The 12,791-nt window shown below is 47.9% G+C and overlaps 2 protein-coding genes across 2 annotated transcripts; one reads left to right on the forward strand and one right to left on the reverse strand.

Moving 5' to 3' along the window:
* Positions 1-1,066: 1,066 nt before the first annotated feature.
* Positions 1,067-6,191, reverse strand: LOC134795903 (uncharacterized). Its single transcript, XM_063767834.1, has 2 exons — positions 4,815-6,191; positions 1,067-4,723 (listed from the first exon to the last, which is right to left on the reverse strand). The coding sequence occupies exons 1-2, from the start codon at positions 6,189-6,191 to the stop codon at positions 1,067-1,069; spliced, it is 5,034 nt and encodes a 1,677-aa protein (XP_063623904.1).
* A 3,496-nt stretch (positions 6,192-9,687) lies between these two features.
* LOC134795904 (uncharacterized) lies at positions 9,688-11,799 on the forward strand. The gene has a single exon (XM_063767835.1). It carries the CDS (start codon positions 9,688-9,690, stop codon positions 11,797-11,799), a length of 2,112 nt encoding a protein of 703 aa, XP_063623905.1.
* The last annotated feature ends 992 nt before the right edge of the window (positions 11,800-12,791 follow it).

Consider the following 12,791-nt stretch of genomic DNA (forward strand, 5'->3'; position numbering starts at 1 on the left):
TGAGTTAGGTTAGGTTTTGAGTTAGGTTAGGTTTTGAGTTAGGTTAGGTTTTGAGTTAGGTTAGGTTTTGAGTTAGGTTAGGTTTTGAGTTAGGTTAGGTTTTGAGTTAGGTTAGGTTTTGAGTTAGGTTAGGTTTTGAGTTAGGTTAGGTTTTGAGTTAGGTTAGGTTTTGAGTTAGGTTAGGTTTTGAGTTAGGTTAGGTTTTGAGTTAGGTTAGGTTTTGAGTTAGGTTAGGTTTTGAGTTAGGTTAGGTTAGGTTAGGTTAGGTTAGGTTAGGTTAGGTTAGGTTAGGTTAGGTTAGGTTAGGTTAGGTTAGGTTAGGTTAGGTTAGGTTAGGTTAGGTTAGGTTAGGTTAGGTTAGGTTAGGTTAGGTTAGGTTAGGTTAGGTTAGGTTAGGTTAGGTTAGGTTAGGTTAGGTTAGGTTAGGTTAGGTTAGGTTAGGTTAGGTTAGGTTAGGTTAGGTTAGGTTAGGTTAGGTTAGGTTAGGTTAGGTTAGGTTAGGTTAGGTTTTTTTTTTTTTTTTTTTTTTTTTTTTTTTTTTTTTTTTTTTTTTTTTTTTTTCTGTCGCCTCCGACGTGATCGGAAATTGTATCTAGCGGTTCTCATGCATACCAGTTCTCGCTTTTCATGCTTCTCGTACTTCCATTCAGCATACTTTTTCTTTCTTTCATTCATCTCTTTCGTTCCTGTTGTGGGTAGAGTCCCACCTATCGCCTAATTTCTTATTTAGGACAAATAAAAGGATACGACAGGGGGTTTTCTTTATTTGTTATCTTGTTATGTTGTCTATTTTACTATTACATTTTTCTTATTTATCTATTACAGTTTTTCTTATGATTACTTTAATTTTCATCTTATGTTAACATTACAGACTATTACATTTTCTTATAATGAATTTACATTTTTATCTTATATTTAACATAACAGTTCGCTTTTATTTATACTTGTACTTTATATGTTTAGATCTCATCAGTTTCATATTTTGCTCTAGTTTCTTAATGTTTGTCTATCTATTTTACATATGTTTTTCTTAAATATACTCAATATATTTTAAAAACATATATTTCTATCTAGTTTTGTTTCTTTGTACAACCTTCTTTACAATTTGCAGGCAGAATTCTAAGAAATTTTCCATCTCTGTGCTGTTCATAATATTTTGCAGGTTGGCGGCAGTTATGTCAAATTTGGTTTTTTGCTCTATTTCGAACCTTTCTTTGCCAAAAACTGGGCATTCGAACAATATATGCGGCACCGTTTCTTGTTTGTTACTATCGCAGATGCACGACGGGCTCTCCTTGCACTTGAATCGGTTCAAGTATTCGGAGAACCCACCGTGCCCCGTCATCAGTTGTGTTTTCAAATTTGTTGGTGTGAATTTCTTTGTCATCCTATATGCCTTTACTGCATCTGGGAAGAAAAGTTTTGTTATGGATGCCGTTTCGCCAGATTTGTACCTCTGGTTCCACTCGTCAAGCGTTGACATGCGAATGCTACGCTTGACGAACGAGACCGGACAGTGGTCGTAGTCCGGCTTTCGCTTGGAGCCTACAGCTGCTCCCTTCGCCAGCTCGTCAGCCCGCTCGTTGCCCTCTAACCCTGCATGAGCTTTAATCCAGTGTAGAGTAACTACTTTACCCTGGAGAGACATGGCTTTTAAATTCTCCCTGGCTTCTACTGCTAGGGGGTGAAGACAACTGTGGTTTTGTACTGTTTGGAGGGCCGCCATAGAGTCGCTGTAGATTCCAAACGATTTTTCGGCATATTTATTTGCTTCTCTTGTGGCTTTACAGAGAGCAAGTAGCTCGGCCTGGTAGACGGTGCAGTATTTTGACAGGGCAAGCTTGTGGGCTTTAGTTTCGGTTTCTCCCTTCCAAATAGAAAGTGAGGCCCCGACACCGCCCCCAATTTTGCTACCATCGGTGAATATTCGTACTTCGAATTCACTGTTCGAGTTCACATCATCTAGGTTTACCAGGCGAACCACTCCCAACTCTTCGCGCTCTGCGGGGTGGGGCATTTCTATTGCCGGTGCCATCCGTTCAATCTCCCTATCGTCAGGTATTGAGTCAGGTAAGTACTCGCCTCGCTTGGCTTCATACAATAGAGCCGCCTCTCGTACTCGGAGGTCTAGAGGGAGTATCCCTGCCAGAATCAGCGCTGAGTTCAGGGAGACAGTACGGTAGGCTTTGCAGATTTTCTGTGCCACTCCACGTTGCACTACTGCCAGCTGCTTTTGTATACCCAGTTTATTCGCAGCGTGCGCCCACACGCTAGCGGCATACAGCACTATCGGTTCTATAGTTGCCACATATATTATTTTGACTACTTCAGGATGAAGCCCCCATTCCGTCTTTGCAGCCCTCGACAGTTGCTTGTGCACTGCTATTGCCTTTCTGCAGACATTCGAGACGTGGCTGTTGAACGTCAGCTTGTCATCGATGGTTACTCCTAGTATTTTTAGTTCTTTTGTCATGGCTATGCTAGTCCCACCCATACTCAGTCGAGGGGTGTCATACTTAAGCCTCCGCGTGATTACCATGGCGTTTGTTTTGTGTGGTGCAAATCGAAGTTTATTTTTGACTCCCCACTCCTGAGCATGGCTGAGAGCAGCGTTTGCGCGCATTTCTATTTCTAGGGCAGTGTCCCCATCAATGACAAGCACGACGTCGTCCGCAAATGCCTGACAGTAGTATCCCTTGTGCTCGTAGCTTTTTAATAGTGGGTCCAGAAGCAAGTTCCAAAGGATGGGACCCGCTATCGACCCCTGCACGCATCCTTTGGTGGTGTCCAGGCTGTATTGCTCCCCGGCATATCTGACAGTCACCCTTCGGTTCGTGAGGTAACTATCAATCACGCGTCTTAGTTCGACTGGACAGTTTTCATCTGTCAGACGGGTCCTTATAGCCGGCCACCAAGCACCATCGAAGGCTCCCTCTATGTCGAGTGATATTAGTGTAATTATCTTCTTTTGGTGCAGTTTGCTTTTTATATATTTCATTAAGACATAAAGGGAGTCCTCGGTGCTGCGCTGTGGCATGAATCCGTACTGGTTGTGACTCATTCGAGGTAGTAGGTGGAATTTAAGTCTGGCCACCACCATCTTTTCGAAAACTTTACCCAGGATAGGTAGCAATCCTATTGGCCTATATGATTTAGGCTTCGTGTAATCTCCTTTACCGGGTTTACGGAGGACGACTACTGTTGCGGTTTTCCAGGCTTCAGGGAAATATCCTTGTTTAAGGCATTTGTTAAGTAGCGCCTTGAAGGCATGTGGGTCGACTTCTATGGCATGACGGCAAATGTCTGCAGTAAAACCTTCCTCCCCGGGGGCTTTCTTTGGGTTGAAAGAATCGTAGGCTCGTTTTAGTTCCATCATAGTGAAGGACGGTTCGCATGTTATACTTTCTTGCTCACCGTTGTTAGCAACGCTGGCTCTCTCCCTCACTGTGCGGTGGTAGATGTTGTCGCTGTCTGTACAGTCCTTTGGATAAAAGGTTTCCGCCAGCAAGCGCACCGAGCTTTTCGCATCAAGTACCACCCCGTCCCTCTCTAGCGGTGAGTCTTCTTCCCTACGTGCGGTTCTTCCAATCACCCGGTAGATACCTTCCCAGACCCCTTCCCTGCTTTGTTTGTGACAGAACTCTTTCCAGCTGTCCACCTGAGCTTTAGCAGCTGCCAGTTCATACTCCTCCTTGTGCTTTACATATTCTGCGACTACTATCGACCTCCGGACGGGGGCGGCACACCTTATCCTGCGTTTCTTGGTAGCGACCTCTTTCTTCATTTTTGCGAGTGTCTCGGACCACCATGGCAAGGTAAGTCGCTGTACTGTTTTCTTTTTGGGCATTGACGATTCACAGGCCTCATGTATTGCAGTATTGAATTCATGTACTGTTTTTTCTATTTGGGTATTATTGTCTATGTTTTCTATTTCGGATTTTTCGATTTTGTATTCTAACAGCAATTGTTTGAGTTTCGCATGAAACTCAGACCAATTAGCTTTCTTGGTGTTAAATTTTCTTGTCGTCCTGTGCACCGTTATGCCAACTAGTTTTGTAAGCTTCACCTTGAATAAGATGCCATTGTGGTCCGAGCTTGTTAGTCCTTGATCTACTCTCCAATCGTCCACAAGGTCTAATATGTCAATGGAGCAGGCCGTCACATCCACGTAACTTGTAAGGTGTCTGTCGCCCCTGGTAGTGTCGAATGTTGGAGTGTCTCCCCTGTTTAAAATATGCAAGCCAAGCTCGTCTAGTGTGTTGGACAGCTGTTCGCCCCTGCCATCCACTACAGGGCTGCCCCACCAGGTGCTTTTTGCATTGAAGTCACCACCTATTATCCACCTTCGCGGTTCTAATTCTTTTGCTATTTTCTCTAGCTGCTCGAGGTGGGGCTCCATGGGTTGGTCAGGTTCGAGGTACAAGGAGACGAGTATAACTTCCCAGGCACTGGTTTGGACGCTCACCACTACTACATTGTCGGTGGTGAGTTTCGGGTATTGCGTTATCTTAATGTTGCCATCAAAGACGGCGATTGCAGCCTTAACTGGTCCCTCCCCCGCGCCTGTGCCCTGGAAGACCCGTACTCCATTGTAGCTTCTTGTTGTTTTTGCCCCCCCCACGTAGGGCTCCTGCAGAAGCGCGACAGCAATGCCTCGCTGTTTCGCCTCCGCATACAGCTCCTCAGTGGCAAGTTTTTTCCGCTGCAGGTTAGCTTGGACAAGCTGGTAATATATTGGGTTTCCTGGGACGCCTTTAGCAATATGCCACACTGGACCTTGCTATCTCGTCCCATCTCTTACGTGTCGGGCATACCAGGCTAAACGCGTTGTGCTCCGTGTCACTCATGTCTGCCTTAGAACAGTTCCGGCACTTCGGTGGCACTTTCGCGAGCCAATCGGCACACTCAGCACGCAGGTGGGGGCCGCCACAGTGACTGCATAAGTCCGCTGTTGCAGTGCAATATCGCTTGCCATGGCCGAAGCCCAGGCAGCGTGTGCACTGCACCAACGGCGTCTGATCTTCGACCTTTATACGCTGGAGGTCCACGTGGACAGTTCCCACCCCTGTCGCCCTTTGCCATATTATAGGAGAGACGCTAGCCACCACATGACAAGTGTGTGGGTTTCGCGTCCTCCTTCTATACTTGACCTCGACCCTGAGTTCTCTGTCATCGAGGTCGCGGAAAATGCTCCTGTTCTGGTTCCTTAAGGCCCTCACTATGTCGTCATCAGAGTTTATAGTGAGGACGTTCCTAAGGATCAGAAGTGGGTCCTTATTCTCCGCGTCCTCAACCACGAGGTTTGCTCCCTCTCTGGTCAGCCTGTCCTTGATCTTGTCTCTCTCTTCTTTAGTTGCCAGTCCCATCACAACTTTCCTATCCTTCGCCTTTCTGACTCTTTCCACCGTAATCCACCCGTCCTTCGCGTCTACCGCTTTCCTAATCTTGTCGAGGACCTCGTCTCCCGTTTCAGTTTCATCCTTGGAGGTAACGACCACTGAGTGCAGGGTACCTCTTCTTAAGGTTGGTCCTGCACCAGGTGCCGAGTTTGGGGACGCCGCCGCTACGCTTGCGTATGTCGCTGTTGTCGCCATCCTCCCAAGGGTCTCCTTTTGGGTCTCCATCGAGGCCCTCAGCTCGTCCATTTTTCTGCCGTTCTCTTCTATGAGCTTGGTTTGCTCTTCCAGCTTTGTCAGAATGTTCTTAGGAAAGCATTGGTCCGGCTCCGGAGTGACTGTGAATGTGGTGTTTGCTGTGTTGGTCAGCTTTGGGGTTGTTGCTGAACTGGGTCGAGGCATCTCTAGGCGTTTTTTCTCGAGCTCCAAGTCCTTCACCAGCTTGTAGAGTTTTTCAATAATTTCTTTCACCGAGGCCTTCATTTCCTTTTTAATGTTGCCGGAAAGGTCTAATTGGTTTTTCGCTTTTTCCATTAGTCTCCTGGCCTCGGCGGTTTTTATGCAGGTAATTGGTGAAGTTTTTGCCTCTCCAACTTTCACTTGTACAACTCGTTGCCCTTGGGGGCTTGTCAATTTTGGGAGGTCTTTACCAGGGACCTCCAAGACTTCCTTGGCCGGCGGGGGAGCCGCTGTGGGGCTCTGCCCTTGTTTTTGTTTTCCTGAGGCCTCCCATTCGCCGATGCTGCGCCTCACCTTCGATGGTTCGCCACCGTCGTTCGCCTGGTTTCCGGCCATTTTGACAGGGGTGCGGAATCCAAACATCTACTTCTTCTTTTTGCGGTGGTGGTGCCTTAGCCTTAGACGATCCTACAGAAGTTTCGCGAACTGTATAAGTACGCTTTGCGAGAACCGCTTGTCTCCTTGTCGGGGCTCTCCCGACTTATCGTGAAGTTTGCCGCCTCTGTAAAGGGGAGGTGGCGCTCTGGCGATCGTATTCGCCGTCAGATTGTAAAGAGGGTTGTAAGAATGGAAAGGAACACAAATAAAATTTTTTCTAAAATGTAGAGTCAAATATTATTTTACAAGTGTAGAGTCGCAGACTCTACTATCAACTTAAAACTAATATAACTGTATATATAAACAGCAATCGCTTAAATCTAAGAAATGACACTCACTTTGACCAAAAAATTTTTGAACTCTACCTAGAGCCGAATTTTTATGTCCAAAAGGTAGATCTCCCCGAGCCCTTTCTAACGATACCAAACACGGCTATCCTAGTCCCAGGAGTTCCCGAGCAGTGGCGCTGTAAAGTTTCTGGTATCGGTCTCCAAAACCGGTTTTAAATCTGGTATCTTGCTGTAACTCGGGAACCGATGGCCCAATTTTTCCGTGCTTGGGCTCGTTTTACTGTGCTCGACGAGCTCTATCCCCTGGGCTAACTTTCAGGACCGAAAATTTTTTGAAAATTTTTTGTCCTGAAAGTTCTGTAGAGATTCTGAAGTGTGAGTACCCACGCAGAGGAGCTCGTGCCTATATCCCTGCAAAAAACCCCGGTCCTCTACGACTTACCGTTTGGGAGATATCTTGGTTTGAACCTTTCCAAGATGGCGGCGAGAACTGTCAAAGTTCAACTTTGACCGCTGATATCTCCCGTTCCCGGGGTCGCAGAAAACCCAGATTTTGGGCTGGTATACTAAACTTAACCTAAACTGTCGGGTGAGACCACTTTCAGGCGTCAAAAATTTTCAGGAATTTTCGGACTTAAAAACGCCCGAAACTTCCTGAAAAGAATTGAAGGTGGTGGATGTGCCTGCTCTATCCTCCAGGGAAGAAACCGCGAGTCTCCAGGCCCCCGGGTTGCCGAGATATGGCAACTTGAAAAACGGCAAGATGGCCGCCGAGCTGTCAAACTTGATGTTTGAGGGCCGATATCTCGGGAACCAGTAGCCGGAGAGATTTCGGGTTTTCTTCCCTGCTATCTTCCTTATCCCCTCTGTCAATTAAAAGTGGTCCCAACACTTAGAAAATTTTTTCAAGATTTTCACCTGAAACCAGGAAAAGTTGGTTTCTGTCCTAAAAATAATACCTGAGGTGAAAATCCGACCTTTCTACGTCAAGCGGTTACCGAGAAATTACAATTTGAAATTTAATACCCGAAAAAACAAAATGGCGGTTTTTCGGTTTCCGGTCAATTCGAATGCTACGGGGTCCGCGTTTCCGCTTTCCCGGGGTGAAATACCTGTTTTATATCTAGTATAAGTGGGAAAAAACTATAATTATTATTAATTTAGGATTTATGGCCAAAAAAGGGTTAAAAATGGATATCTACGGAACCGCTTGACATAAAAATACACAAAAAATTTTAAAATTTACAGAAAATACACAGCTATAATACACAATAATAATCCAATTTAGTCACGAACAAAAAATATACAAAATCAGTATTTTTCGAAATTTTTCGAAAACTCAAAATTTTTCTAACTTAAAATGTCCAAAAAATGTTCAAACTTAAAAGATGTAGTCTCCCAGCTAGCGCGCACAAGGTTTCACTTTAAAAAGTATATGGTCTGACTGAAGTTTCCGAGATATTTCCGATCAAATTTCGAATTTTAAAAAGTCAATTTCTCAAAAAGTATAAGTCCAAAAATTTTAAAAATTTTACCGTAACACTTCAGGTGATGAGCCGCTTCTTGGTGTGTCGTCAAATTTTGCCGCACGCCTCTGGATCGCTGACCACGCCACCACGTGGTACTTGTTTTTTTTGATGATTGTGCCTCGACGGTGCGTCTCCCAGATGTCGCTGAAGTGTCGTCGTGTAGAACTCGTCAAGGCGCTTCTGACGACGTATCGCACGTGTGGGTTGCAGCGACCAGGCGCGCCGCAGACAGCGTTTTTGTGGTTTATAACCTCTAAATTTGAGGTTTTCGGCCAATTCTCCTTCGCACTGTGATCCGTGGGTTAAGCACTTATTTGCACTGTATAGGTCTTGCAATTACGCGTACACCAACACCACTTTCACTGCGATAGGTCTAAAATTGCCACTTCCACGAATTTTTTCCTGCGGAGCTTTGCGGAATCGCTGTTGCTTCGACGCTGGGGGGTGCGTGACTGGTTAGGTTAGGTTAGGTTAGGTTAGGTTAGGTTAGGTTAGGTTAGGTTAGGTTAGGTTAGGTTAGGTTAGGTTAGGTTAGGTTAGGTTAGGTTAGGTTAGGTTAGGTTAGGTTAGGTTAGGTTAGGTTAGGTTAGGTTAGGTTAGGTTAGGTTAGGTTAGGTTAGGTTAGGTTAGGTTAGGTTAGGTTAGGTTAGGTTAGGTTAGGTTAGGTTAGGTTAGGTTAGGTTAGGTTAGGTTAGGTTAGGTTAGGTTAGGTTAGGTTAGGTTAGGTTAGGTTAGGTTAGGTTAGGTTAGGTTAGGTTAGGTTAGGTTAGGTTAGGTTAGGTTAGAGGTAGAAGTGAGGTAATTTTGCGAATTTTTGTGGTGAGATAAAGTTAATTGAGTTCTATTTTATACCGTTGTTCTTTCCCAGCTTTTCCCTAGATTTCTATACTATTTTCAATTTCTTTCACTTTACATATAAATTCACTTTTTCCCTTCAGGCACTTTTTCACTTTGAAAAATTCACATCCATTTAGTCTTTCTTTTTTCTTTACGTCTGTTAATTTGGTAATTGGGTCGGCTTTTTGCTCTACAAGGAGCTATTTTCCCCATATCGATCCGACTTTTGGTTCAGGAGATACTGGAGTTCAAAGTTCACACATTCAGTAAAAAGTTTACCCCATTTGCGGTTGACGACGTTAGGAGATTTCAGTTTCAAAAAATCATATCTTCTGTTCTTGTGTAAATAAATTTTTTGTGTTAGGTTATTTAGATTAAGCTAATTGTAGGGAATTCAAATCCGTTTGAATTATATTTTTAGAGTGTATAGTTTAGAAGTTATTAATTTTTTAATAGATTGCTATTTCAAAATTTGCGGCGTCGCTAAACGCAAATATAAGTTGGTTTTCGTGTTGGAAATTTAATAAATTGTAAAATATTAAATATTTTTAGTTGAAAAAATTATTAGTAGATAGCGCATACTTAGAGCTATTTTTAGACTTTGGTTCGAGATCTGTAGCTCAACCAGGAGTGACGCTACAGTCCATCGCATAAAATAATTTTAAGTTTGTTTTTGCTGTTTTGGATCTGGTGCGACTCGCACTTGACCAAAATAGTTAGGTTAGGTTAGGTTTTTGGGTTTTTCACCTTTTTTGGGCGAATTCCACCCATAAGGGGTGGTTTTCGCGTGGCAAATATATGGATAACCCCGCGAAGGGGTTGAATCCGGAGGGGGCTCCAATCACGGGGCCCCATAAAGGGGCTTTAGGGCTGGGTTCTCCGACCTCGCCCAACTGGGAGGAACCTATGGAGGGCCAGGACATGGCTGAGGCCGCCTCCAACAAGAGGCCCCATGAGGGGAACCAGGACCTGGAATATGAGGCTCACGTTGGGAGCGGGCCTAAAATTAGCACCGCGCTGAGGGGTAGGGCCAAGGCCATGGTGAAGAAAGCCTCCAAAGGCCACTTTACTGGCCTGGCAGCAGCCAAGGCTAGACTGAGGGCCCATAAGGAAGACTTCCTCTTGGAGGTGCTGGACAGCCAGGAGGGAAAGGGGGTGGTCCTCCCTTTTCCCCCCCTCCAGACAAGGTCCCAGGGGGACAACAAGAAGAAGGGGGATAAGGAGCCGCGGATGCTGACCCCGTCCCCGTCTCCAAGTCAACAAATGAGAGATCGCAGCCCGCCCCTATACACAGGGACGGACTACATTGAAATAGTGCGGGAGGCGACCCAGATTGTCCTACAGGCTGCCGGGAAATCCGGCAACCTAAATGGACAAGTCTGGGGTAAAATGAACCAGGCCTGCCGGGACATCTTGGCGGCCACTGACTGCCTGGCAGATAGACAAGAGGACGAGGAATTGCGTGCCTTAAAGGCTGATAATAAGAGAATGCGGGAGCAACTTGCCCAATGTCAGACCGAGATGAAGGCCCTTCGTAGAGCTTTCTCTGAGAGGGAGACCCAGCCCCTAGCACAGGCCCCGACGGCTCAATTCGACCAGTCCCCGACGGGCTTCGCTGAGGCCCTCAAGGAGGCCCTTAAGGAACTGAAGGAGGACCTGAAGCGGGACCTTACAATTACTATGGGAAACATGATCTCGGCCCGCACGGGCTATTCCCCTGAGCCGTTCCCCCGCCCCCCTCTCGCGGCGGACAGGAATAAGGTGACTGCAAGCCAGCCCACACCCCAGCCGGAACTTCTCTCTGGGGCGCCCTCAAGGACAGTGACACGTGCGCCGCCTATTAGGCAGCCTAAAGCCCCTACGGCCCAGCCTTCGGCACCAGCGGCACCAGCGACCAAGAAGAGGGCTAACTCTGCTCCCAGGCAGAAGACGGCGAAGGAGCCCAGTGCCTCCCCACCCTCACAGCCGGCAACAACAACACAGCAGCCTGCTGAGTCTTGGACGCAGGTTGTCAAAAAGGGCAAATCTGGCAAATCCGCCAAGCCTTCTTCCCCCCCTGCCGCTCCGGCCCGGAAACCGGCACCTGCGGGCCCACGAAAGCTGGTTGTGCCCTCCACAGCTGCGATCGTGGTGGCCTTGAAGCCGGAGTCTGAGGCGACATACGCCTCAATCATGTCTAAGGCCACCACATCGGTGAACCTTGCTGATGTGGGTCTAGAGCACGTCAAGGTCCGCAAAACAGCTGCTGGAGCCAGGATTATTGAGGTGTCCGGGTCGGACAATGGCAGGGCGGCCGACGAACTCTGTCGGAAAATCACGGAGGTGATCGGAAAGGAAGCCCGAGTATATAGGCCCACCAAAATGGCGGACCTACGCATTTCGGGTCTAGATGAGGCAGCCACTCAGGAGGCGATCGCGGGAGCAATCGCTCAATTGGGCGAATGCCCACTAAGTGAAATAAAGGTGGGAACAATTAGGGCCCAATATAATGGGACAGGGTCGGCCCTGGCACAGTGCCCTATAACGGCAGCCAAGAGGGTCACCGCAGCGGGTCGAATACTAGTAGGATGGTCCTCGGCCCTGGTAGTGGCGCTGGACCCGACACCGATGAGGTGCTTCAGGTGCATGGGCACGGGGCACACCAGGGCACTGTGCCCATCGCCAGTGGACAGGAGCAGCCTCTGCTTCCGGTGTAGCAGGCCGGACCACAGGATGGCGGACTGCAAGGTGGAGGCTGCCTTTTGCTCGGTGTGTCATGCGGCCAAACGTCCAGCGGGGCACATAATGGGTGGCTTTTCGTGTGCGCCCCCACCAGCAAAAGGCAAAGAGGCTCTTCTGAAGACCCAAAGAGCCCCTCCAATGCGTAACGCCGACCAACCGGCCTGTGAGGGACAAAATATGGATATTTAATGCCAGTACACCCGCATCTGGACATCTTACAGTGTAATGTCAACCACTCCGCTCGTGCTCAAGATCTGCTTATGCAATTCACAGCGGAGTGGGGCATCTCCATAGCGGTGGTGGCGGAGCCATATTTTGTTCCTCCCCAGACAAACTGGGTAGGGGCCACAGACGGCAGGGTGGCCATGGTAGTACCGGCGGTGGGTGAGTTTCCGCCCCTTACGCCAATAACCCGAGGCCGGGGATACGCAGCGGCAAAATGGGGTGAAACTGTAGTTGTAGCGAGCTACTTCTCCCCCAATAAACCGCTTCGCGATTTTGAGCGATTCCTGGAAGAGATCGGAAATATTGTGAGGAGAGCGAGCCCTAGCCAGGTGCTCGTATTGGGCGATTTTAACGCCAAAAGTGAGGCTTGGGGCTCGCCCCTCACAAACCCAAAGGGAGCTGCCCTAAGGGATTGGGCGGTGGCGACGGGCTTGGCTGTCCTGAACCAGGGCAACGCTAATACTTGCGTGCGACGGCAGGGGGGGTCTATCGTCGACATATCGTTTGCGACCCCTGCCATCGCCGCGCGTATAACGAATTGGCGGGTCCTGGAGGAGGTGGAGACCCTCTCCGACCACCACTATATACAAATGAGGGTCCACAATGCGCCGGTAGTCCCACCGATGCCCGGCCGAAGAAGAAATGGTTTCCCTAAGTGGACCATAACAAAGCTGGACCGCGAGATGGCGGACGAAGCCGCAATGGTTGAGGCATGGAATAATCCTCCTCCAGTAGCGCTAGGAGTGGATGAGCGTGCCTCACGCCTCCGCGAAAGTTTACAATCGATATGTGACGCAGCAATGCCACGCGCCGGACGACCTACAGCAAGGAGGAGGGTGTACTGGTGGTCGGAGGAAATCGCGGCCCTCCGTATCACCAGTAACGCGTGCCGCCGCGCATTCAATCGATGTCGACGGAGGAGGCATACTGAGGAGGAGGAGGAGGCAACGTACCAG

This window comes from Cydia splendana, chromosome 12 (genome assembly GCF_910591565.1).
Source record: "Cydia splendana chromosome 12, ilCydSple1.2, whole genome shotgun sequence".
NCBI classification, from domain to species: domain Eukaryota; kingdom Metazoa; phylum Arthropoda; class Insecta; order Lepidoptera; family Tortricidae; genus Cydia; species Cydia splendana.

Excerpts from the sequence above, each read along its gene's own strand:
- LOC134795903 (XM_063767834.1), bottom strand. The coding sequence starts at position 6,191 with ATGGCCGGAAACCAGGCGAACGACGGTGGCGAACCATCGAAGGTGAGG. Across the intron at positions 4,724-4,814 it reads AGCACAACGCGTTTAGCCTG|CTTGTCCAAGCTAACCTGCA; the intron begins GTATGCCCGACA and ends ATATATTACCAG.
- LOC134795904 (XM_063767835.1), top strand. The coding sequence starts at position 9,688 with ATGGATAACCCCGCGAAGGGGTTGAATCCGGAGGGGGCTCCAATCACG.